General features: G+C 41.2%; 2 protein-coding genes across 8 annotated transcripts in view; both read left to right on the top strand.

Annotated features, from left to right (window-relative positions):
- Window positions 1–6,458, top strand: part of LIMA1 (LIM domain and actin binding 1) — a 91,392-nt gene extending 84,934 nt beyond the window's left edge. For all 3 annotated transcript variants that reach the window (XM_036457504.2, XM_036457507.2, XM_036457506.2), the window contains exons 10-11: window positions 3,453–3,586; window positions 5,296–6,458. In XM_036457504.2, coding sequence (XP_036313397.1) covers window positions 3,453–3,586; window positions 5,296–6,313 — 1,152 coding nt within the window. In that variant the 3' untranslated portion in view covers window positions 6,314–6,458. The remainder of the gene's footprint in view (window positions 1–3,452; window positions 3,587–5,295) is intronic.
- Window positions 6,459–10,186: 3,728 nt separating this feature from the next.
- Window positions 10,187–26,489, top strand: part of CERS5 (ceramide synthase 5) — a 35,236-nt gene continuing 18,933 nt past the window's right edge. For 2 of the 5 annotated variants that reach the window (XM_045587970.1, XM_036457513.2), the window contains exon 1: window positions 10,187–10,558. In XM_045587970.1, coding sequence (XP_045443926.1) covers window positions 10,362–10,558 — 197 coding nt within the window. In that variant the 5' untranslated portion in view covers window positions 10,187–10,361. The remainder of the gene's footprint in view (window positions 10,559–26,489) is intronic. The other 3 variants (XM_036457514.2, XM_036457511.2, XM_045587971.1) reach the window with 3 other exon arrangements.

Raw genomic sequence — 26,489 nt, 5'->3', positions numbered from 1 at the left:
TTTACTGACTGTGAGAACTTTGATAAGGCACCTGATATCCTGGCGAGTTAGTTTCTACATATGAAAAAGGGTGAGGGAGGGGAGATGGAAAGACATCTTACACGCTGAAAAAAATATATTGTAAAGATTGTTAAATGTCTAACATTCTAATGTTGGCAGTATTTTAAATGTGGCTGTGCCAAGTCTGAGTATGCCATGAAGGCACGGGCAGGATGTATGCCAGACCTACCATAATGGTAGAGATTTTTGGGCATTGACTACACTTCCTGTTGTCTGAATAGGCATGGAGGCAATTACAGGAAAGTGGCTGAGAGCCCAGGACAGAGGAAATAAAAGGGAGGCACAGCCACAGCTACTCTGGCTTGGCGTTATACCATATTGCCATCCTCTTGTCTTTATGAAACTAGAAGGGCCCTTGGGCAGCTGCCAAATAAACCTTAAATAATATCAAAAAGGGTTTATGTAAAAAATGAGTAGGAATAACGGGGATCTGGTAGGTGTGGTTAGTTAGAAGCTTGTGGTTAGTCAGATATTTGAGCAGCATACCTCGGAGAGATTGTAGGTTCGGTCCCAGACCACCACAACAAAGTGAGTTGTAATTTTTTGCCGATGGAAGATTTTGCCTTTATTTTGTAAAAAACACACATCTGTGAAGCGCAATAAAGTGCCATAAAACACGGTATGCCTGTATGATTTTGATATTAAAGAGGAAGAATGATTTTTCACTCGGGTGGGTGAAAGCTCTGCTCCGTTCAAGGCAGAGCCATTGTAGGTCAAGGGTAGAAGGTAGTAAGACATTAAAGAATCGTTAATGAAACACTTCCTGTGTGGGTGAAGGCTCATAAAAGCCTCTCTCCTGAGCTGGGGCATGTGTCAGCCTCAGGTAGATATGGGTGAGGCTGATTTTGCCACGATTAGCTGAGTTCGTTGAAAAAGAAAGCAAACGTGGTCTTATTGGTGGATCTGAGTCTGTAACCGAGTTACAGCTCAGCCGCAGTGAAGCGCTCCAGGGCGCACCAAATGCTGTGTATTCATTGAAGGTTCCTGTTTGTCTTTTCCAGCTTCTGCTTCCTGCTCCCGGTACCTAATTTCTGCTCCTGCCTTCCACTTTCCTCCTAATGTGAGCTCAACTTTCAGCTTTCTCTCAGGTTCTCCCTTCTAGTCACTGGGCTGCTCCCCTCTCCCACAGCGTGCCCTCTCTCTGTACCTACAGCGGAGGGGTGTTCTTTAGCCTTCCGTTCCACTTTAGCGGGATAATACCCATTTCCTCCTGTACCATGGGGAATTTGTCTCCTGCTCTGTCTTTACTGACTGGAATGAATACTTATTTTTCTAAGCCAAATGTTAAAAAAAAAAAAAAAAAAAATACAGAATCCACCCAGCAGCTAAAAAATATTTTCAATCTGATAAATACATTTATCCTGATACTTTCACATTATGTGAATTGTGAGTTGTACCAGCTCTCTTCAGTGGCTTCAAATGTACTATTATACCGAATCATTCTGCATTTTAATGTATCTCCTGCTTGCTAGATAAGGGCCTAGTTTTTTTTTAGAGAAACCTAATTAAACTATTCAAGAACACCTCCACTTAGGCCCTATCTTGTTAGAAGTGTTCATAAGAAAAAAATAATTCAGAGCTCCAAACAATGCCTTAATTACTTCCAGTGGCATTCAGTATTGTAACATTTGATCACATTTGTATACCTCCCTTATGCTTTGGTAGACTAGGTTGTAGCTGTGGTCTTTGATTCTTTAAGTTTTCCTTTTTAGGACTGTACCCCTAGGAATGGAGGGGGTTGTTATTAAGGAGCCATTTCCACTCAGTTTTGCTTCTTCATTCTTAAATACTTTGGTGCTATTTGGGAGTTTCCTGCTAATTTTATCAAACTCCTTTTACAGCTCTTCCCCTTTACTTCCATTTCATGCCCATTTTCTATTTTCATTTCCTGTGTCCAAATCTGCTTGAAAAACCATTCCTACTTTTTGCTTTACCTCCTAGTGAATCATGTGACTTGGGAACCAGCAGTGTGAAATTTTTATGGGTCTATTTTCAGGGTTTTTTTTTTAATCAAAATTCTCTCTTGTCCATACCTGGATTGTTTTAAACTTACCTTAACCATTCGGGTCCTGGACCTTGGAACTCATTTGCATTATTAACACCACCCTGGTCCTGGCAACTACGGGGCCACCCACCCACGTGCCTGTGAGAGCCTCCTGGCCACCTTAACCTAAGCTGCTCCTGCATTTCCTGGTTGAGATGTTTCTGTTTGGGCAAGTGAAGGGTTACACACACCTAAGGACTTGGAACCTCCACCCTTGGTAGCCATGTAACCATTTTTTATTATGTAAAAACTTACAGTTTTGGAATTCTGGCTTTCATCAGTGCTTGAATACCAAGTATTTTATGCTCTTTAGGATTGAGTTTACCAGCTAGAACATCTGTTTCTCATCACACCCTATTCCACTCTTTTTTTACCTTTTTTAAAAATTTTTTATAGAGAGGAAGGGAGAGGGACAGAGAGCCAGAAACATTAATGAGAAACACCGACCAGCTGCCTCCTGCACACCCCCGACTGGGGATGTGCCCGCAACCAAGGCACATGTTCCTGACTGGAATCGAACCTGGGACCTTTCAGTCCGCAGGCCGATGCTCTATCCACTGAGCCATACCGGTTCCGGCCCTATTCCACTCTTTATAAATAGTCCATGATTCTCATGAAGTCGGTTATGACTTCCCATTTTTTTAGTTTTATTCTCCATTGTTTTGTGTGGGGTATTTTTTAAGGTGTTAGAACTTATAGCTTTATTGGGCTATGCTTTCTTCTGGAGTCCTAATAAAATAGTTTGTGGCTCTTTTAAATTGTTCCACTTATGTGTCAGTTTTGACTTTTTTAAAAAACATTATGCCTCGTGAATTGAACAAGTCAAGATTATAAGCAGAGGGAACTAAAAGATGCTTTATCAAAGCATCTTTTCCCAATTCCCAAAGCCAAATGCTCTTCCTCTCCTTGAAAATTTTCCCCTTCAGAATTTGTTCTTATAAAAAGTCTGTCCTATTTTTCCTTAGCACTTGAATGAAACAATCACACTTCCTTCTTGTGTGTGATATTTTCTCCTAATTTCCTGTCTGCAGAAACATTTTGTATGTGCCATTTTGTGTGTTGTGGCCTGTCTAAGCCTTTCTCCTCAATCCACCCCTAGACCCACCCATCCTCAGTGGCTGCTACACTTAGGGCAGCCAAACAGTCTGGGAAGGGGATTCAGGACAGTCTCTTCGCTTCAAAGAGCCAGCTGATACAATCACAGTGGACTTAATTTTCCTGTGAGAATGAATAGGCCGGGTGAGGGAGCCCTTAGATAGCAAAGTAAATTTCAGGGCCCATCTCAGCAGAGTCCTAACTCATCACTGCCTATGCTAAGTGAAAGTTGTCCTTTTTTTTCTTTTTCTAGAAGTTTCAGATACCTGCAAGAGAGACCTGTGTGGAATGTCAGAAGACAGTCTACCCAATGGAGCGTCTCTTGGCCAACCAGCAGGTGTTTCATGTCAGCTGCTTCCGTTGCTCCTATTGCAACAACAAACTTAGGTAAGTGAGACTAAAGCAAGCCATCTCTCTGTAGAGTTGGACCCCCTGGAAGGGAGCCTTTGGCTTTTAGATGCTGATACCAACAGCTATTGTGCTGATAGGATGCTATTGAAGGCCCTTGAAAAAAGTAAAAAGTACTGTTTAGTGATAAGTATTTCGTATCAAATGGTTGAGGTATTTGGAACTTCTTGGTTCATTGATATATTAATTTACATGTTAGGACTGAAGCTTAAATAATAGAGTGGCAGGTAAGACCCCCTATGATCTAATTCAATAGAATGTTTTCCCTTTGTGTCATAGAATCATAAAGTAAAGAAATTTCAGGAGGGTAGTTATCTAATCTCTTACTTCAAACTGTCCTGAGTACTGTATAAATGACAACAATAGCAATAATCATGGACCCGGAAGAGCATGTGTTTTTCTGTATGTTGCTTTGTTTTCTCTCTGAGAAAAATAGTCATTATGAGTATCATTTCTTCCAAGTAACTCAAAGTCTGGATGTAAATGTGGCCAGCTAGGGGAATATTCCATATTAACTCATTGTAATTATGAAGCCAGGATGCTACCTCCTCCAACTTTCCTTCCAGAGCAAGCCTCCCTTCTAAAATGCCCTTGAAAGATGCCCTGGCATCTGCATGACAGCCAGTTCCAGTGTGAAATGGCTCTAGCTCGACAGCTTTCCTTCCACTGAGCCAGCGTGTGCCTTTCTAACTTCTACTCATTGGTCCCTTTTTTCCCCCACTTCATTTTTTTTTTATCCCTCCAAAGCACATTTTTTTCCTGAATTTTTGAATTTTTATATTCCCCTTTAAAATGTCTCACCCTGTGAGAGACACCAAGTCTCCTGAAGGCCTGTCCAGCATGTTAGACTTACTTCCCGGCAACTGCGCACTGTTCTCCTGCGCACTGTATCCGGCCACTAGTCCCTGTTGAGTGCCAGCTTTTTGCAGCACATTGTTCCATTCCTGTAAAGATGTGCTTTTAAATTATAACACAAATGAGAAACTAGGAAGAAGGGGATTCAACTTTTACAAAGGAATATCATTGTAAGTAGCTATATAGGATGTAAATACTTGGGAAATACGTGAGTGATCAGAGTTCCTGGATAAAGTTCTGTGTTTTTTGTTGTTGTTGTTTTTTTTTTAACAATTTTGACAAACGGTAAGGAAATCATTTGAAAATGAGAAAATGTACCAGGTAGAAAGATGTCTTGCAAAGGTTCAGGTCTGGAAGTGGTCATGTTTTTTTTTATAAGGATAATAAAACTGTTGTGCTTTAAAAGAGGAGAGAGCCCAGCTGGTGTGGCTCAGTGGTTGAGCATCCACCTGTGAACCAGGAGGAGGTTACAGTTCAGTTCCCGTTCAGGGCACATGCCTGGGTTGCTGGTTCAGTCCCAAGTAGGGGGCATGCAGAAGGCAGCTGATCAATGATTCTCTTTCATCATTGATGTTTCTATCTCTCCCTCCCCCTTCCTCTCTGAAATTAATTTTTTAAAATGTTTTCAAAAGAGTAGAGAAAAAAATAAGTACACCTTATTGCTACAAAATATAAATAAATAAATAGAGTAGATAATCCTAGGTGATTGATGTGTTTTTATATTTTTCTCACTTGTCATCTTCTGAAAACACTGCAAATTAGATTTCAGCCTGCTGGTGTAAATAAGAACATACAGATTTGTTAACTCCATGCTCTTTTTCTTTTAACAACAGTCTTGGAACATATGCATCATTACATGGGAGAATCTATTGCAAGCCTCACTTCAATCAGCTCTTTAAATCTAAAGGCAACTATGATGAAGGCTTTGGGCACAGACCACACAAAGATCTCTGGTCAAGCAAAAATGAAAACGAGGAGACACCGGAGAGACCAGCCCAGCTTCCGAATGCAGGAGAGACCCCTCAGAGCCCAGGGGTAGAAGATGCCCCCATTGCTAAGGTGGGTGTGCTCACCGCAAGTATGGAAGCCAAGGCCTCCTCTCAGCCAGAGAAAGAAGACAGGCCGGCTGAAACCAAGAAGTTAAGGATCGCCTGGCCGCCCCCCACGGAACTTGGCAGTTCAGGAAGTACATTGGAGGAAGGAATAAAAGTATCCAAGCCCAAGTGGCCTCCTGAGGATGAAATCAGCAAGCCTGAAGCTCTGGAGGATGTAGATCTGGATCTGAAGAAGCTGAGGCGATCTTCTTCACTGAAGGAAAGAAGCCGCCCATTCACTGTAGCAGCTTCATTTCGAACCATTTCTGTCAAGAGCCCCAAATCCTCGTCCCCACCTTTCAGGAAGGGCTGGAGCATGTCAGAGCAGAGTGAGGAGTTTGTAGGAGGAATAGCAGCAGGAAGGAAGCAAGTGGAAAATGCCGATGCCTCTGAGAAGAATGGGAGTGTGGAAAAAACAACCTGGCAAAACAAGGAACCTAAAGGAGAGGAGACAGGGGAGAGGAGAAGTAAGGAAGCTTATGGTTTTGAGATGGGGAGTGAGAATCTTGTAGAAAATGGTGCAAACTTAGATGAAGATGATACAAACCTTTTCAAACAGCAGTCTCCACTGGAACCCAAGTCTCCAAATTGGTCCGGCTTTGCAGACAACACCTCTCCTAAAGAATTCACTACTCAGAATCAGAAGTCCCAGGATGTGGGATTCTGGGAGGGAGACGTAGTCAAAAAGCTGTCTGTGGAGGAGCAGATAAAGAGAAATCGGTACTATGATGAGGATGAGGATGAGGATGAGGAATGATAAACTGCTACGGTGCTGGGCCTTATCTTGTGCTAGTGTTAGTGAGCCATGCCCTTTATCAGAGTGATGTATGTATACAGTTATCTTAGCGTAAACTGTAATTTATGTGAAAGTCATTTGGGGGAAACAGTTCTTGCTTCAAAAATAAATTTAAAAATCCCATACTGCAGCTTATCTCTAAAAGCTAGAGATAACATTACCTAAATCCTCTATTTTAGCCATGATAATATACATAAGTGCTTTAAGGCCTTATAAAAGAGAAGGGGAATATTCCAACTGATATAGTCCAGATTCCACTGTATTCCCCAAAAGGCAATATGAAATAGATAGATGATTAGTATAGTACATTGTTACACTAAAAATTGAATCATTCAGAGGGATTTAGGGGCCTAAACAATATTACTGTATGCACTTTAGTATAAAGGGCACAGTTTGTATATTTTTAAATGAATACCAATTTAATTATTTAGTATTCAACTGTTAAGAAATCAAATATTTAGTCTTTTTTTTTAATTTTTTAGGTTAACTACCTTGCTCAGATATATATGGGGGATTTATTGTTTTGCATTCCTGCTCTTTAAACCACACCCTAAAATGAATTCTTGAGATATAACACAGAATCTTTCTGAAACACCTCTAAGCACCTTTGGTGCTTGGAGAGATCCACTCTCTCCCCAGTAAACTATAGTATTTGCCAATAAGTGTGACTATACCCCCAAGTGATTGCTTTCTTCTCTGGTGGTATCTGTGCTCCTCATACTTTGCTAAAAGATACAATATTTTATTAAGATCTTTTATATTACTGTTTGCCATGTTTGATGTTACAGCAAAATGAGTTTAAAGAAGGAATAACAGAGTGGGGGTGGGGGTGGGAGGGGGGCTGTTTTAAACCACTTGAGCTCAGACCCCAAACCATATATTTCACTTCAGATCCCCTTTCTGGGACACTAAGTTTTTAATTCCTATCAGCTCTGGAATGTATTGATTTTTATGGCAGACAGTATTCCCAGGGTGCAATTAAACCAATTATAGGCTTTTGTGTGTATGTGTGTGTGTGTGTGTGTGTGTGTAGGGGTAATAAGGGGAGGAGGGGGGGAAGGGGGTCCTAGTGTTATGTCTTTGGAACATTATAAGCTTGAGTACATTTGTTGTACATAATTGATATTCCAAATTATATGTGGTGAAGGGAGGCGTTTTAAGCTATAGGCTTTTCTTTGTACTGTATTTTTAGAGATTTAGCTCTAATATTTTTTAGAGATGTAAAATGTTCTGCTTTCTTACAGTCTTGCTTCATCTGAAACATTTTTACTCAATAAAGCTTTAAATTTACATTTGAACTTTTCAATGTTCCTTTTTCATTATTATTTTTTTACATTGTTACAGACTCCCAGGATCTACTGTTACCTTAGCAGTTTATAAAGAAAAATATCTGATGTGGGTTTAAGTGAAGTGCTATTAATATACCTCACCACTAGGTGGTGGTGTTGGGATGATTTTGGGGGCTTTCATCATGAAGGGAGGCATTTTTCTTGAAAATTGAAAACAACTTGGCAAGAGAATTAATGTGTACATTCAAAATGAGCTGTTTGTTTTACCAATTAAGAATGTAATGGTGGGTTGTTATTGTTAATTTTTCTCAACATTTAATAATTTACCTTACAATTAGGCCTAAAATGCCAAATGGAATTTCCAAAGGCCTCTGCTGAAAATGGACTTGTTTTCCACTCTGAGCAAAGGCATAGTTGGTTGTTTGGTTTCCTTGCCTGCACAGGCAATCAACCCAATTGTTAAGGCACTTTATTTTTATTTTTATGGGAAGTGTGGATTTTCTTGGAGAGAGGCATGTTATGTTTTTCAGGGGTGCTGTGCGTTTCAGGGTTTACCTGGTTTTCTAACTACTTTTTGCTCTTGCTCCACCATAAGCTAAAGTCGGTTAGAAAGCCTTGTTCACTGAACAGTTATCCAGAAGCTCCTGTTGACCTTCATAAAATATCCAATCCTGGCTTCAGTTTATCTACTCTTACTGTGACACACTGCTACTCTAACCTATCTACATGATACAATATCTCCTGACTTTATACAATAAAGTCTGAGTGCTTATGGCTGGCATTTATGGTTATCATTTGAGTATGTCACCATATATCAGGTACATGGGCACTGAGATTATACTTAGAACCCTTTTCTATGCCTTTCAAGGGCTAATGTAGACATAGATATAAAAAGTAGAAACAAGCACTAGCTCCGTAATTAGTATAATAAGAGTCATTTTAAGAGAATGACCAGATAAACATTCTTAGAAAAAACAATAAACATTCTTAGAAAAACAAAAATGACAGCTAAATAAAAAGTGTTTATTGTTTATTCTCTCAGTTCTCCCGAATGAAGGCAACTTGTTTGGACTTGATATGTTGATGGTGGCAATAGGATGTTTCTCATTTGGTGAAGTGGGAAAAGGAGACTCTTAAACACTGCATGCTGGTGCGATCACTTCTGGCCAAAGCTTTCATTACATATTTCATGAGCAATAAGTTTTGTAACAGCCAAGAGGTTGAGAAATGGTACAAATGTGTTTTTCTGGGGGTAGATCATTTTGCATATATATATATGTAAATATATGGTTGTGTTTTTTTAAGAGGGGGGGAGGGAGAGAGAAATACTGATGTGGGAAACATTGATCGGTTGCCTGCTGCACATACCACTACTGGGGATCAAACCTGCAACCTGGGCATGTGCCCTGACTGGGAATTGAACCTGCAATTCTTTAGTGCATGGGACCACGCTTAACCAACAGAGCCACATGAGCTAGGTAGGGCTTGGGATAAATCTTGAGACCAAGATCATTGTGTGTTCCTGCATGCCAAGTTAGCATGTTCTCTGTTCCTTTGGGCTCTGATTTGAATTACCATGAGATCATGGAGGATTTACGTCTTTTAAAATGTATCTTGAATATAGATAGGGTAGTTACCATAAGCTATTGTTGGGTTTGGAGAAAAATGGTTTCAGGCAGTGCTTCTCAGACCAGCAGCAAAATCATCACCTATGAGTTTTTTAGAAATTAGAAACGCATATTCATTGGCCCTACCCTGAACCTCCCGAATTAATCTCTTTGGAACAAACTAATGGCTGAGCTGGGGTGCACTAAAGTTTGAGAATCACTGAGTTAAAGCAAACCTAATGTACTCCTTAGAATGGCTGGAGTTTTGTTTTTTCCTTTTCTCTCTTTAAAACCCTTTAACTGCTGCCATACTAGAGTTACTTTATCTGTCCTTAGATGAGAGGTAGAGATTTAGATTTTTAACTTCTTTTAAAACCATTCCAGTTAGCCTCTGATGGTGGAGAAGAGTAGGCGGGACCAGCTCAGATGAGAGCGGGGAGTAGAGAGATGAGTACAGCTGGGAACCGGAACAGCTTTGAGTGGCCTGGGCTGAGAAAAAGGAATGTCCCTATTATGGAGCTAGCCCCGAAATAAAGGGTGTGGCAGTAGGTGGACAGGCAAAAGAAGCGAAGCCAAAACTGATAGGAAAATAAAGGGCGGGACTAGCGTTCTGAGGCCAGTGGGGGTGGGGCCAAGGCTGGGGAGGCGGGGCTGGATGGGGCGTGGCTGGGGCGGGGCCGAGGGAGGCGAGGCGGGGCTGGATGAGGAGCGGGGCTCAGGGCGGGGTGGGGCTGGATGAGGGGTGGGGCTCTGTGCGGGGGCGGGGCTTAGGAAGGGGCTGGATGATGATGGGCGTGGTTAGTGTGGGGGCGGGGCTGAGGGAGGCTCGGGAAGGGGTGTGGCCAGCCTGGAGGGCGGGGTCCACCACGAAGTCCGAGGAATCCGCGGTGAGCGAGGTGGGCGGGGAGGCGAGAGGGGCGTTGGAGAGGCCCGGCTTCGCGGAGGAGGCTCGGGAAGGGGTGTGACCTGGGCTGAGACGTGCGGGGAACCAGAAGGGGCAGGAAGGGGGCGGCCACCGGCCCGGCCCCGCCCCCCCTCCCCGGGCCGCCTCCCCGCGGGTTCCGTTGGCTGTGGCGGCGGCTGAGGCTGCGGCGGCCGCGGGGCGGGCGTAAGATGGCGACCGCGGCGGCGGGCGCCCTGGGCCTGCTGTGGGGCTGGCTGTGGAGCGAGCGCTTCTGGCTGCCCCAGAACGTGAGCTGGGCCGACCTCGAGGGGCCGGGCGACGGCTACGGCTACCCCCGGGCCCGGCACATCCTGTCGGTGTTCCCGTTGGCGGCGGGCGTGTTCTCCGTGCGGCTGCTCTTCGAGCGGTGAGAGCCGGCGAGCGGGCGGCACGGGCGCCGGGGGCGCGGGCCGGGGGGCGCCGGGGGCCGCCGGGGGCCGGAAGCAGACCTGCGGGCAGAGCCCGGAAGCAGGGGCTGGGAGCGGGGTGCAGGGGGAGCCCGGGCTCCGCGCGGGATGCGCGGAGGGTGGCGAGGTGGCCAGGGAGCCTTGGCAGAGTCAGGAGGCTTGGGGCGTGGACCATGGTAGAGTGAGAGTAGAGTGAGAGGGGGGAGGATGCTGGGCCCATTCAATTTCAGGTTCCAGAGGCCTTTGGGGGGAGGGGGGGTTCTCCCAACCTCCACGGATTCTCCAGAACTGGCTGAGTGTGAGCTGCGGCCGAGAACCCGAAGCGAAGAACAGGGAAAGGGCCACGGGAGCCCGAGCTAGTTGGGGCGATGCAAGCTGAAGGGTCAGCGCTAGAGCCAGACGTTCCGGCAGAAGGGGGCGGGTTCATGGGGATCTAAGATTTGCGAGGATGCTTTAGTTTCTGAGCGTTGGCGGGAGCTGGGTTATTTAGGCCCTACATGTTGGTCTGTCAGCTCTTGGCCATGTGCTTGTGTTTCAATAAAATTCCACCAGGGCCCGTAAGAGAGTAGGGTGTGGTGGAGCCGGAGGCTTCCAAAATGTGGAAAGTTGTCAGCTAGTTGCTGATGGGGCCTTGGAGGCCAGCGATGGAAGGGGGAGTGGTCATCTTGAAGGGATGGAGAGCCCGTGGGGCTTATGAGAGAAAACTGCTGTGTTGAGTCAAACTTCTGAGCGCAGCAGAATCACAACCTCTTCGTTAGGCCGTGTTTTTGGAAAAGTGATTTCACCTTTCTTTGAGTGACTGGATTGTCTCTTAACTGTCAAAGCTCTTCAATGAGAACTTGATGTGGTGATTTTATAAGGTGGACTTACAGCTGTGGGTGATTTTGACCAAGTCTACTCAGACTCTGGAAAGGAGACTTCTTTCCACTAGGTTTCTGGTAATGAAGGCGGCACCTGGACACCTTTTGTTCACTTGGGCTTTGTATAGAACATGAATGCCCTTTCTGGGATGCCATAGATAAAATAATCTGTTAGTCTCTGAAAAATTAGTGTTATCTGTTTGATTTGCCCACTAATGACACAAAATCTTTCAAAAGTATTTGCTATGTAGCTAGCTAGTCATTAATTCATTTATTCATAGTGTTTGTATATTATCAACAAAGTGTTCTGCTAGATTTCAACTGCAAAATATGACGCTTTTAAAAAATGTTTTTATTGATTTCAGAGAGAGGAAGGGAGAGAAAGAGGGAGAGAAACATCAATGATGAGAGAGAATCATCTATCAGTTGCCTCCTGCACGCCTGTCACTGGGGACCAAGGACTGAGTTGGAAAACCTGGCAGGTACCCTGACCAGAAATGGAACCATGATCCTCTGGTTCATGGGTCATCGATCAACCATTGAGTCACACCAGCTAGGCTGATGCTTTTAATTGTAGCAAATGAAGCCCAGATGCTTTTTATGGGTCCTCGGAACTTAGTGCTGCAGTTTTTAAAAGTATAGTCATTTTGTAAATGTTATTGGGATGGAGATACAAACCATTTATCTCTCTTAGGATCAGGTTAGTATGAATATGAAGGCTGAAAAAAGAGGAAGACAATGTAATGACCAAGAAGGAAAATACATAATTCAAAACCTGCCAAAAAAATTCTTTGTCCTAAGAAAAGATTCTGTGCTTCTTACATAAATATATACCAATATGGAAATATCTCCACATTAGTGGCAAGAGGAAGTAGCTTGTTGCTTCTAAACACCCGTTTTATATAAACTTACATATCTTCAGCTTTCCATAAAGTTGTCCCAGGTGGCTGAAGACTCTCCTGGCAGAGCCACTGGAAAAGATCCTTTACCTGTGGGAATTCTATCTGAATGTTTCTATGGTGCTCCAGTGTCAGGAGAGTAGGGGTGGACGGGAATACTGAGCTGAAAGCATTCTAGAATGATATTTCTTGGCTAGTATAGATCAGTACTTTGTTCATCTCATGTTTGATCTTAGGAAAGTTTAACCCTAGAAGCAGTCTTGCTATTTTGTTTCTCTTTTAAGACAATACTTCAATAAAACTGACTGCTAGATTGCCAGTTCCTCTATTTGCTCTGGTCTTTCATAAAGGTAATAAATAGAAGCCATTCTTATTGAGTAATGAAAAAAGATATATCAGAAATATTGGTGGTGTCGTTTTTCCTACATTTTCTCATTTCTCAAATCCTACCTACTTAGGTTCTAGAAGCAGTTCTGTAGTTATCATAAACTATAAGAGCTAGAATTCCAACCGCCTTTTACAGATAAAATATGGCCACTTTTCAGAGGTTGCATATTCTCCTGGGGGAAGAGCTAGAACCAAGATGCAGATCATTCCCCCAGCCCAGTGTGTGTATAATGTGGCCATCTTTTCCTGTTCCTTCACCTCCTTTCAAGGGTTAAGATTTAAACTCCTGGTTCCTGGTATTCTAAGATTTGGAGAACAAATTCATGCTCATCTTATTCTTCATTATTTAATATAACATGTTTGACTTGAATTTTGCAATTTTTTAATTGTTCTGCATATTTTAATGAACCTTACACTATAACCCCTGATAAGTTATCTCTATTTGTGTTGTTTTAAGAATCTCCCAAAGAATAAATATAGAGTTTACAATCTGTTCTCACTTTCTCTTTCTTGTCATCAATAACAGTGAATATTTTATTTTTTAAGTTCCTACATCCCCTGGTGAACTGCAGCCCATCTGGTAAGGATGACTTGAAAAGCTACACGATCATTTATGTAAAGTGTTTATATCTAGCTAACTATTGTATTTTGTTGAAGAATTACAGGTAGGAGAGAATTACCTACCAAAGAACAAGAGGCTTTCCTGTGTGGGCCTCTGTTGACTGGTTGCATTGTTATGGCCCAGTACCTTGCAAAAATGCCTTGGGTGTAGCATGTGGTCAGTAAATACTTTTTGATAGTTTGAGAAGGGCCCACCCTCATCTACTCATTTGCCCAGAGGAGTAACTGGAATCTAAATCTTCAATCTGAAATAGATTTTTGGCTTGATTAAGAGAGGCAAAACTATGATTCCTTTGTTTCTATTGTTAAAGTTCACTATACTATATTTGCATGTTGTGTACCTTTCTACATATTCTTTCTCCTCTCTCCCCCGATACACAAATTCATGTTACCCTGTACCTATTAAAAGAGAGATAAACTTTCCCACCTGTTTTTTTAAACTTATTTTAATATTATGTTGATGGTTGAGATCTGAAGGAAAGAGTGGTTCAAACTAGGTCTGCTATGTCTTCCTTAAATTAGATCTTAAAGATAAATTGTTTGAATTTTAATATCTAGTCCCATGAGCACTAGTTATAATATCTTGTTCCTTGGGATTAAGTAGGAGCCTGATTCTTAATATTGACACCGTCAGAGATATATAGGCTCATTATTTTGAATATGATACTGCAATAGGAGCTTTATGTTGCCAGAAGAAAATTTTATGAATTATGCAGGAGGTAGATTAAAACTCTCCTTGCTGCTCATTCATTATTTCAATCCCCTCTTCTCTCCTGTTACTTCCTAGGCAACCTCAGTAGGCTGTCTAAAGAGCCTTCTCAATAGCATTCTCACTGGGGACTGAACATACTCATTTGCTGGCCATCATGTAACTGGCAACAAAGAGTAGTGACTGTGTGTGTTTGTGTGTGTGTGCATGTGTACTTTCTTAACCACTCATCTTCCTCTTGTAAACCTTGCTACCTCTGCTGTATACTGCCTTTGTCTTCCTGTTCTCCCCCACTTCCCCTAAGCAAAGGATGAACTTTTTTTTCCCCTCTTCCCGACAGACCTGCTGTCCCCTCTTGGAACCATAGCATGTCACAGCATTGTGGCCAGTGTTAGAGAAGAGAGGCTTTGGGAAGAATGGACTTAGCTGCTGACTAGGCTGGAAGGGAGGCTGCCAATTCCACTGCATCCCTAAAGGTGTTCTGTTGGGTGTTATTGAATTGTAAATCACAATTAAATCAGGTTTGCAGATCCAGCAGAACGAGATTGAAAAAATGGTCACATGACCCTGCTCTTATCTAAGTATCCACCTCTTAATAAGCTCCAGATGGTCAAAAGCCTAATGTGTTCCTCCTCTCTATGGGAAAACTTCTTTCCCAAGCCCTTTCTGGGTAGTGGGTATTGATGCTCTGCAGATAACCCTGAATACTGTCATGCATGAGGTCAGGCTCCTGGCTTATCCCTAGAGACAATGTATTCGACACTGAAAAGAAATGTGCTAGATGTTTTTGCTTTAGCCACTTCCTGAGTCAGAAAACTAGTTTTTCTTCAAGAAGAAATTCATGAAGGAAGAGACAGCAAATGAAATCTGTACACATACCCCTCCCTCATAGAGCAGGAACGGAGAAATAATAACCTATTTTGACTTCCTTTCAGGGGTATTTTTAGGCAAATAAATGCTGCTTTCTAAAGAATTCACTAAGTTATGAGCTTTTTATACTGAATCCACTTCAATTTAATTGAGGTGTTGCTACAGAAGGAGTTAACCATAATCACTTCTAATTTTTTAAAAATCTAAAACTAGTTTCCTTAGGTATGAAGGCAGTTTTTCTAGCTGTGAAAGAGAATTCTCTCTGAATCACCTAGGATTGTGCTGTGCAGTATAGTAGTTATTATAGTTGGTACAGTAGTTAGTACAGTGGTTAGTACAATAGCTGCTAGCTTTTTGGCATTTCAGATGTGACTAGACAGAACTGAGATGTGTTCTAAGTGTAAAATAAAATACATACTGGATTTTGAAGGCTTGATACCAAAAATTAGTAAAATATCTAAATTTTTAACATTGATTATATATTGACATGCTAGTATTTTGTATATATCAAGTAATTATTGAAATTAATTTCACCTTTTTTACTTTTTAAAATGTGGCTATTAGAAAATTTAAAATTAGCTATGTGGCTCACATATTTCTGTTGAGCAGTGCTGCTGATAGTGACTCAAACAAATGTTAATAATAAAAAAGAATTATATAAATTCACATTTGATTCAGTTTTTTAAAAACAAGGAGTCTTTCTTAAAAAATTATAATAAAAATGAGATTTCTAAAATGTTAATAGTCTATTTTGAGATATCTTTGATTGACAGTGCCTTTAGCCAAGCATTGGTCTGTAGTTTTGCTTTTCTGCATACATCTTCTCAGTTGAGTAGATAATGAGCTATAAACAAACAAGTTTGTCAAGTAGTTAAGTAATAATCATACTATCTGTTATCTTCTCAGAATTATGGAGTTTCTGAAAAGGGTATTCCTTGCAGTCTTTAGCTTTTAGAGTCAGAATTTGTAGGAAGTCTCTATTATAGGCACAGAGGGTCTCAAACAAAATCAGATTGCTACGGTAGATATCAAACTATGTGCCAAGGATAAAAAGGTGAATTAGTCATGATGTCTACCCTCAGAAAGAGAGTGAGAAAATCAGTAGTTAGAAGACAGTGTAATAAATGAATGCAAAAGGGTAAGTTATGGGGGTTTGGAGGAGGTGGATTCAGTTCCTTTTAACAGCTATTAACTAAAATATAGGCTTAATGTCTCGCTAACAACACCCCCTCCCCTGTTGGTTGGACTATGAAGAATGGTAAGAACTTTTTGAGAAAGAGTTTTTTGTTAACCTTTTTCTCTAATTCTCTTATTTGACATCCAGGTTTGTGTGTTTCATTAATACATTAAGTTGTATAATCATTTATCCATTTAAAAATGATAAATTTGTTTGGCCCTGGCTTCAATGGTTATAGCATTGGACATGCACTGAAGGATTACAGGGTCTTTTCCTGTTCAATGGCAAGAACCATGATCCCTGGCTTTGGTTAGGCATATGTGGGAAGTAACCAATATGTCTCTCTCACATTGATGTTCTTTCTCTCCCTCCCCCTCCCTGTCCCTCTCTCCATCTCTCTCTCCCTCTCTCCCTCCCTCTCCCTCTCCCTCTCCTTCTTCTTCTTCTTCTTCTCCCTCCCCCTCTCCCTCTCTCTCTCCCTCCCTCTCTCCTCCTCTCCCCTTTTCCCCTTCTCCCGTCTCATCATCTCCCTGTGCAATAAAACTACAACTTAGTCTTAAATTAGTTTGTATCTGAAGCATTTCAACTGCTTACATACTCTTGTTAATGAAAAAACCATTGAAACCTGTAAAGAATTTTTGTGAGTTTATTTGAGCCAAACTGTCAACATATGCCCAGAAGCAGAACCTCAACGGATTGAGATAATGCTCCGAAGAATGGCGGGGTTACATTTCTATTTATACACTGAAATCAAAGGAGAGACATAGGTGGGTTACATGATATTCATTGGTGATGGAGTAAGGAGGCGGGAGAAAGCAAAGTGGTGGGAAACCCTTAGGATTGGATAAAAAGTAAAACGATGGAAGTGTACTCCGGTCAGTAGCAATTAACATGATAACGAAGGAATTTGAGGCGTCTTTCCTGGCGCCCACCATATTTGGTTGTGCCCCAGGGGCTCAGGAAAAAGGGAAGTTACAAGTTACCCAGACATCTCACAGATATGTTATCTTAGAGGCATAAAGGCAAATGGGCTCAGTAAAAAGATCGAAGTTGATCTTTGTCTGGGAACATGACTACCCACTATGACCTGTTTGTAATTAGATATTTAATTTTCAAACCATCTTTTGTGGTTATTTTAGGTCTCTAAGTTTGCAAGACTGCCACGCACGCCTCCCCTGAGCTTGTCAGGTTAGCATGTGGCTCTTTCCTTTCACATTCTTAAGTAATTTTTATCTCAAGACTTAGTTCCCTTATAAATAAGGTAAGGTATAAGCAGGATGCTGACCCTTTTTTCTCCTCATAGTACCAGTAGGTACATTAAGTGGCACAGGTATTAGTCATAATTCTGTAAGGCCCTGCTATGTGAAGATAACTGTGCTACAAGTGGATAAGGAATGAAGGATATTCTGGTATAAATCCACAGTGTGTGCCTTATCATGATTTAGAATAGTAAGTCCTAGAGGTCCTTTTCCTTTTATTCTGTTTGTGCCTTTTTGTTTTTATTAAATTTTTTTTTGGTGACATTGGTTGACCTGATCATATAGATTTCAGGTGTGGGTTTCTGTATTACAACATACTGCATCATATGCCCACCACCCAGATGTTTCTGCTTTGTTTTAAGAACACATTTGCCAATTTAAAAAAAGTCCTTGAGCCCAGCTGGAGTGGCTCAGTTGGGTTGAGCATCAGCGTATGAACCAGGAAATTGACCCTCAGTTCCCAGTCAGGGCACATACCTGGGTTGTGGGATTAATCCCCATTGAGGGGTGTGCAGGAGACAGCCGATCAATGATTCTCTCTCATCAATGTTTCTATCTCTAGCCCTCTCTGAAATCAATAAAAAAATATTTTTAAAAATTAAAAAAAAATATTCCTCAAAATAAAATGAAAAAGATTACACATAGACAATGCAAGAAGTTCTGGATTTGGTGGTACACTGTCTGACAAGTGCAGCACCTTGTACATAGCAAGCACAAAATGTGTACAACAATGTATACAACACATTTGCTTATATATAGAAAAATCCTATCCTCTTAAGAATTTACTCAGAAAAAAATACATTAAAATGAATGCATGTGTATATAGAATGTACAAGATAATAAATGTCTAGGAGCCACTCACACATACATGAATAGTGTTAGTAAAATTTAGAATTTCTTAAATATTTTTTGTCCTCAGCATTCCTTTTCATTCTTATAAATTATTGAGAATTCCAGAGGAGCATTTGTTTTTGTGTGGGTTACATATACCTATCAACTTTTTTTCATATTTGAATTTAAAATTGAGAAATTTAAGAAATGTATTTATCATTTCATGAAAAATAACAAACCTATTACATGTTAACATAAATAAAGTTTTGAAAAAATAAATTATTTTCAAACTATTTAGTGAGGAGAACAGCATTGATTTTACATTTCACAAATCTCTCTAATGTGTGGCTTAATAAAAGATAATGGGATTCTCTTCAGTGGCTTCTGCATTCACTCTTATGGTATGTTGTTTTGATTGAAGTACATAAATACATACTCTTAAGCTTCACATAGATATGTCATTGGTAAAAAGAAGTATTTTTTTTCCTTTTATATAACAAGTAGTTTCTTAAAGGTTGGTTGCGTTATAGAATCTGAAACCATATCAATGAGCATTTTATTCATGTTAAAAATTTATTAGTCTGCCATACTTTGAATGGATATCATGTATTGCTCATTTGAAAAATACTGGTTCACTGAGTTATATAGCTCTGGCAAATGTTATTCATTATACAATATTTTAAAAATCATATTAGTTAATTTCATAACCTGTATCATCAGAAAACTCAAAGTTTTTTTTTTGTTTTTTTAAAAATATATTTTATTGATTTTTTACAGAGAGGAAGAGAGAGGGATAGAGAGTTAGAAACATCGATGAGAGAGAATCATCGATCAGCTGCCTCTTGCACACCCCCTACTGGGGATGTGCCCGCAACCAAGGTACATGCCCTTGACCGGAATCGAACCCGGGACCTTTCAGTCCGCAGGCCGACACTCTATCCATTGAGCCAAACCGGTTTCGGCAGAAAACTCAAAGTTTATCGTCTAGTCCAAAGGTGGATATAAGTTCTCTAAAATTCTAATTTTACTTGAAAGTTTGAATTTTATCTGAATAATCTTAGTTTATCTGTTGGCCATTCTGTCAGGTAAAATTGCTGTTCAATGAAAAAAGTGATTTGGTTCAGCACACAACTCAGTCAGCCAGGTGCATTTCCTTGAGACAACCATATATGTACTTTAGTGTGCAGCAAAAGTGCTTTCTGTGTACTTCCCATTTTATCACAGAATACTTTTCAGCAGTTTAGTCATTGGTTAAGATTAATAAAAATAATCATTTATATTACTTCATCAAGGACAGTCTTAAGTGAAACTAGTTTTGTTTCTTTTTTAACTAAGAGGACACAGCAAGGAATAATATAACTACTGCTCCAGTTTGGTGTCACTGATTAGATTTGTGATCAGGTGCCATTAGTTTTACCTACCATCCCTTTGTGCCATCATTGCAAATATCAAGACAGTAGCAAAGGCAAATAATATCTTAATATTACTATGAAAATAATTTTGACTTTATGGGCCCCCAGAGAGTATCTCAGGGACTCTCAGGGTCTGTGGGCCATCTTCTGCTGTGAGGGAATGAGATTACCTAGGGTTAGTATATAGAGTAAGAAACCCTGAGGAAACACTTTATTTTAGGAAAAGGAAAAGGAAGAAGAAAATGAAACCCAAAAGGAGATAAGAGATATGACAGCCATACAGTATTTTATCTTAGTTAGCATTTAATAAGTATTTACTTTGTCCCAAACACTGTTCTAAGTGCTAAACATAGTAACTTTATGAGGTAGATAGATACTGTTGTTATCTTCATTTTACAGATGAATGAAAAACCTAAAGCACAGCACAGAGAAAGTTAAGTATCTTGTCCAAGGTGACTCAACTAGCAGTGCATACCGAGCAGTCTAGTTCGACTGCCAAAGAGATAGAGAAAACTGGGAAGAGTATATATAGCAATGAGGAAGCTAAGAAAAGAGTATTTCAAGAGGGAGGACATGGTCAATATAAAATGGTGCTACGAGTCAGGTAAGATGTAGAACTGAAAAACACCTATTCAATTTCACCATAAGAAGATCATTGACAACTTTGGCAGGAGCAGTTTCAGTGGTGTGGAGGGACAGAAACCAGATGAGAGAGGAAGGAGGGTTGAGGAATGAGTGGGAGAAGCGAAGTCAGGACGAGAGAACTTCAGTTGTGAGGTAGGAAAGAACCAGAGGGTGTGAGGGACAGGGAGAGCCTTTTTAAGATGGGAAAGACTTCAGCATATTTAAGGTCTAAGGAGAAGAAATGAGGCTGAAATGAATAGGGGGGTGGGGGAAGAGGAATAAATAGAATGAACTTTCTGATCAATAAGAGAATGCATTTAAAGCACAAGAATATTAATTTTATTTTATTTTTTGTATTTGTATTATTTTTTTTATTTTTTAAATCAATCTTTATTGTTCATATTATTACAAAGGTTCCTCATTTCTTCCCCCCTCCACCAGGTTCCCACCCCACCCTCCGCCCCCTTCTTCTCCCCCATTGTCCTCATCCATAGGTGCACAGGTTTTGTTCAGTCTCTTCCTTCCTCCCTTTCCCCGATAGTAAATCCCTTTTCAGATAGTAAGTCAGTTACTTAGCATTTCCTTATATCAATAATACCTCCACATGCCCAATGATACACTTCACACAAAAGACATTTCCAAATAGGTCAACCAACCTCATCCAGGCCCCGCACAAGGCACTCACAGATCAACACCCCAGCGCTATACTAACTCAACATATCCAGATCTAAGCCTTCATCACTTGATTCAGCAGACCCTCAAGTTCCCACAAAGTTTCCAGCCATGTCTGAGAGGCAGCCTTGGGGCAGGGGCAGGCGAGGAGCGAGCTGTTCCGGGCCTGGCTGCTCCTGGCCTGGCCTCTTTTGCTCTGGTCCATTCCACAACCAGCTGCTCCGGGTCTGGCCACTGTTGCTCCTGACCTGGTTGCTCCCGGCTTGGCTGCTGCTGCTGCTCCAGGCCTGGCCACACCCAACCCGGCTGCTCTGGGCCCGGCTGCTCCGGGCCCGGCTGCTCCCAGCCTGGTAGCTGCTGCTCCAGGCCTGGCCGCACCCGACCCGGCAGCTCCGGGCCTGGCCGCTCCCAGCCTGGCAGCTGCTGCTTCGGGCCTGGCCGAAGAATATTATTATAATTTTAGATAGAGTGGTTCTGCTGCAGGCATTTCCTTCTCTTCTTAGCCCAGATTCTTGAGAGTCTTGGCTATTTTCACTTCTTTCATGCTCCTCCTCATATGTTTCGCTGCTATAACTCATTAATATCTTTTAGAGCCTCTGTTTTACTTACAGGAATTTCTTTGTTAAAGATTACCTAAAATCTCCAAATTGACAAAGCCAGTGGATACTGGATTTCTACCCTTAGTTCACCTTTTATGCTGGTTGTCAATCAGGATTCTGACCTTGTTTCTCTTTTCAATTTGTATTGCTTTCTTATGTAGTCACACCCACGCCCCCACAATTTTAGCTACCACCTCTATTGTTCTTCTCTCACTCTCTTTTTCTTTCTCAGTGAGTGTGTATCTCAAATTCCTTTTCCAAGGGTTTTTTTTTTTTTTTTTTTTTTTGTGGGTTTTTTTTTTTTTTTTTTTTTTTTTTTGCCTATTAGTTCCATTTCAGTGTCCCATTTCAGTACACACAGCTCATTTGTTACTCCCAAATTTGCTATTACCTTATTCTCTACTTGGCTGAGACACCGTAATCAACTTAGTTTCCCAAGCCAGAAACATGAAAGGCATGCTTGACTCTTCGTTTTCTTTTGCCTCTTTCTTTTGCCTCTTATTCAGTCACCAAGTTCTATCAGTTTTATTTTTACTCCTTGGTATATTTTGAATCCATCCTTTCTATTTCTATAGTCTTACTTCAATGTTTTATCATTTATAGCATGGACTTTTTACAATAGCTTTTTAGGTGATGACAGTTCTTTATTAATATTTAGATTTATTCATCTCTTCTCTGACCCCTTGCCCCCCTGTCTTAAGCCTTTCAGTGACTATCAAAACTATACTAGTAGGATAAGGTTCAAGCTTAACATAGCATACAAGGCACCTGTGATCTGGCCCCTAATTACCTGTATAGTTTTTTTCTCCTCTAATGCATTCCATAATTCTCTAAGTAGACTTTGTTTCTTATATCTCTGTTTTAGTACATGCTGTTCCCTCTGTTTCAATGTTCTTTTTACACTCTCCTCTTTCCACTCTGCAGAAGCTCATCTAATTTTTTATGTGATTGATTTATTTAATTCAGTTGTAAAGGGAAAGGACTTTCTGAATCTGTTTTCTATGGAACTCTGCATTTGCCTCTTAAGGGGTACATATGTTTTGGGGGATGATTTTCTTTTTTTCTTTTCTTTTTTTTTTTTAATAAGTTTTTATTGTTCATATTATTACAAATGTTCCTTTCCCCCCCCCCCCCACCATTGCTCTCCTCCACCAGGTTCCCACCCCACCCTCTGCCCTTTCCCCTCTCCCCATTGTCCTCATCCATAGGTGCACAGTTTATGTTCAGTCTCTTCCCACATCCCCCTCTCCCCTTTTCCCCAAGAATCGTCAGTTCACTCCCCTTCCATACCTCTGATTCTATTATATTCAACAGTTAATATTGTTCATCAGATTTTTTAAATTTCCTTGGTTTTTAGATTCACTTGTTGATAGTTACGTATTTGTTGTTCATAATTTTTATCTTTGTTTACTTTCTCTTCTGAAAGAACCCCCTTCAGCAATTCATATAATTCTGGTTTGGTGGTGATGAACTCCTTTAGCTTTATTTTATTAGTGAAGCTCTTTATCTGGCCTTCGATTCTGAGTGATAGCTTTGCTGGGTAGATTATTTTTGGCTGTAGGTTCTTGCTATTCATCACCTTGAATATTTCTTGCCATTCCCTTCTGGCCTGCATGGTTTCTGTTGAGAAGTCAGCTGACAACCGTATAGGTGCTCCTTTATAAGTTACTACCTCCTTTGCTCTTGCTTCTTTTAATATTCTCTCTTTGTCTTTTGCTCTTGGAATCTTAATTATGATTTGTCTTGGTGTGGTCCTCTTTGGATTCCTTTTGTTTGGAGTTCTGTGCGCTTCCTGGACTTGTAAGTCTAATTCTTCCACCAGGTGGGGGAAGTTTTCTGTCACTATTTCTTTCAGTATGTTTTTGATATCTTGCTCTCTCTCATCTTCTGGGACCCCCATAATTCTGATGTTGGTTCGCTTGAAATTGTCCCAGAGGTTTCTTACATTATCTTCAATTTTCTGGATTCTCTTGCCTTCTAGCTTCTGTGGAGGAGTGTCTTCTGGCTCTTTATGTTCCAAATCTTTGACTTGATTCTTGTGATCTTCCCTTCTGTTTTTAGGACTCAGTAAAATATTTTTTATTTCAGATAATGTATTCTTTATTTCTTGTTGATCCCTTATCATTTCTTGTTGACTCCTTATTAATTCTAGTTGATCTCTTTTCATATCCTCATAGGCCTTATCCATCTTTTCTAGGAAATTCTTGAAAAACCTTATAAGCGTAGATTTGAACTCTATATCCAGACGCTTTTTGTCCTCCATTTCTTTCGTTTGTGATCTATTTTGTTGTCGCATTTCGCAGTTACAGATGGGACGGGGTTTCAGGGTGGAGCCTGCAGCTTTGGCTTCTGTCAGCCCCGCCCTATGCGGGTCCTTCAGTGCTCGCTGCCGGTGCCTCTGAGAGAAAGGTGCCCTCGATTTTCGCCTGCTGCCAAACAGTCTATGCTCTCCCACAATGAGCCCGGTATTGGGGTTCAGTTCAGTTGGAAGTGGAGTTGGAGGTGGCGTTCAGAGCAGTCTGGAGCCCGGGTCTCCTTCCCGTCAGGGCAATCCCGCGGCACAGCCGACCGTCCCTTCTCTGCACTCAGTGTGCGTGCCTCCGGGACCTCCTTTCGCCTCTCCCTGGGATTCCACCTTACAGCCCGGCTCCCTATGGCTGAGCCTGAGTCCCCGGGGTCTGGCCCAGAACCGGGGTTCAGAGCAGTCGGGGGCCCAGCACAGTCGAAGTTTTATCTCCTTTCCTCTAGGGAACGCCCGCCAGGCACTCGGCCTCCCTCCTCTCCGGCTCCGTCCTCTCCGCGCGCGCCGCGTCTCCGTACCTTGGGCTTTTCCAGCTCCTCCGCGCCTCCTTCTGGTTTTCTCCTTGCTTCTCGCTGTAGAATTTCCAGTCAACCTTCCTGTAGTTCTGGGCAATGTCCGTTTTATATTTTAGTTGTATTTTATTGAAATTGTTGTGTGCGGCTGCGGCTAGGTGTTCACCTGGGCGCAGCCATCTTGGATCCCCTGGGGGATGATTTTCAAATGCTGCTTTTGAACTTAAGAATTAAATTCTAAACTGACTTCATTTTGCCCTACAAACCTTTATTTAACCATCACCTCAGCTATCTCCTTTGTTTCTCTATCTCTCTGTCTCTCTTTCTCTGTCTCTCACATGTGTGTGTGTGTGTGTGGTGGGGAGTATTCATATCAAAACTATGAATACTCAAAATTACCTGAATATTCAGGTAATTTAGTTACTCGGTATTTTCACCTAATGATACACCATCCTCAGTCTATATAAGACCTTTTTCTTTTTATTGTATTTTCCCCTTCATCCCATTCCTTATTTCCATTTCTTTGATGGTTATTTTTCTTTTTATATATTATTTTTTAAAATAAATCTTTATTGTTCGGATTATTACAGTTGTTCCTCTTTTTTCCCCCCATAGCTCCCTTCCACCTGGTTCCCATCCCACCTTCTTCCCATACCTCCCCCCCTCTACTGTCCTCATCCATAGGCGAATGATTTTTGTCCAGTCTCTTCCTTTTTATATATTAATTTTGACAAGTCACAATGCTTCCCAACTCAACCATGTTGCTATACATCTATATAATAAAATCCTAAGCGACCGTTAAGGTAGAAAAACCAGAACGACCAATCACTATGATGTGCACTGACCATCAGGGGGCAGACGCTCAACACAAGAGCTTCCCTCTGGTGGTCAGTGCACTCCCATAGGGGGGGCGCCGCTCAGCCAGAGCAGGCAGGTGGTAAGGAGTAAAGGGTTCTGACTGCAAGAGGGATGTCCATGGGAAGCAGGCGGACATCCCCCAAGGGGTCCCAGACTAAGAGGGTGCAGGCCAGTCTGAGGGACCTCCCCCCCCCTCCACCACCACCCACCCCAGTGTACAAATTTCATGCACCAGGCCTCTAGTGTAGAAAATAAAATGTGTGTTGCACAATAGGGTATATGAGGCCAAGGCTACAGGCTAAGTGTTTATGGCTACTACAGGCCCCGTGGACTACCCTGAGAACTGAGAGCAGCATCTCAGCATAAGTATAGCCAATCTATGTTACTTGCCATGATACACCAGTGGAGAAGCTTGATCTAGACTTTCTAATATATTTGTGTAAAGTTCATATCCATCAATGATGTTGCAATGAATCACAAAGATAGCAGTGTTAAGTATAGCTCCTGTCTTTAGTATGAAGAAGCAAAGTAGTAATTTCATCTTAATTAACCCATGCTTAGGTCAGCTGCTACCATATATCTGGAGGGCAGGGAAAGGGCAAATTGAAATGATCTCTGTAAAGCAAGACAGATATATTACAATCAGGTTGGATCATTAGACTCATCATGTACCTGGAATGGAAGGAAGAAAGGAGTATCTTCACATTATAGACCACTAAATGTTCACTTATTCAGACTTGAAGGCGAAAGGAAGTCTAGTCTTACAGATTATTTTAAAACTTGGACAACAAATTGATCCTGGAGGGGACAGAAAGTCACAAGAGGCCCTGGCTGGCTCCAGTGAATGCATAAATAAGTGGAACAACAAATCAGTGTTTTTCTCTCTCTCTGTCCCTCCCTCCCTCTTCCTCTCTCTCCCCAAAATCAATAAATAAACAGAAAGAAAGAAAATCATGAGAAGTTTGATTTCTCGGTGTCGTCCAGCACAGCAGTTTGTTTGCAAACTATGTTGTCAGTAATCCTTTACACTCTTAAAAATTATCAAGGACCTCAGAGCGCTTTTGTTCATGTGAATAATATCTATTAACATGTACTGTTTTAAAAATTAAAATGGAAAATAATTTAATATATTACTAATTCATTTACAGATAACAATACATTGATTATATTGATAATATAACTAACACTTCATGGGAAAAATTTCCAAAACAAAAAAACTGTGAGAAAGGATAGCATTATTTTACATCTTTGTAAGTCTCTAATATCGGGCAGCTGTATTCTCATGTCAACTTCTTCATT

The sequence above is a fragment of the Pipistrellus kuhlii genome, unplaced genomic scaffold (assembly GCF_014108245.1).
Source record: "Pipistrellus kuhlii isolate mPipKuh1 unplaced genomic scaffold, mPipKuh1.p scaffold_m20_p_3, whole genome shotgun sequence".
Lineage (NCBI taxonomy): Eukaryota > Metazoa > Chordata > Mammalia > Chiroptera > Vespertilionidae > Pipistrellus > Pipistrellus kuhlii.
This window is presented reverse-complemented; position numbering and strand designations above follow the sequence as displayed.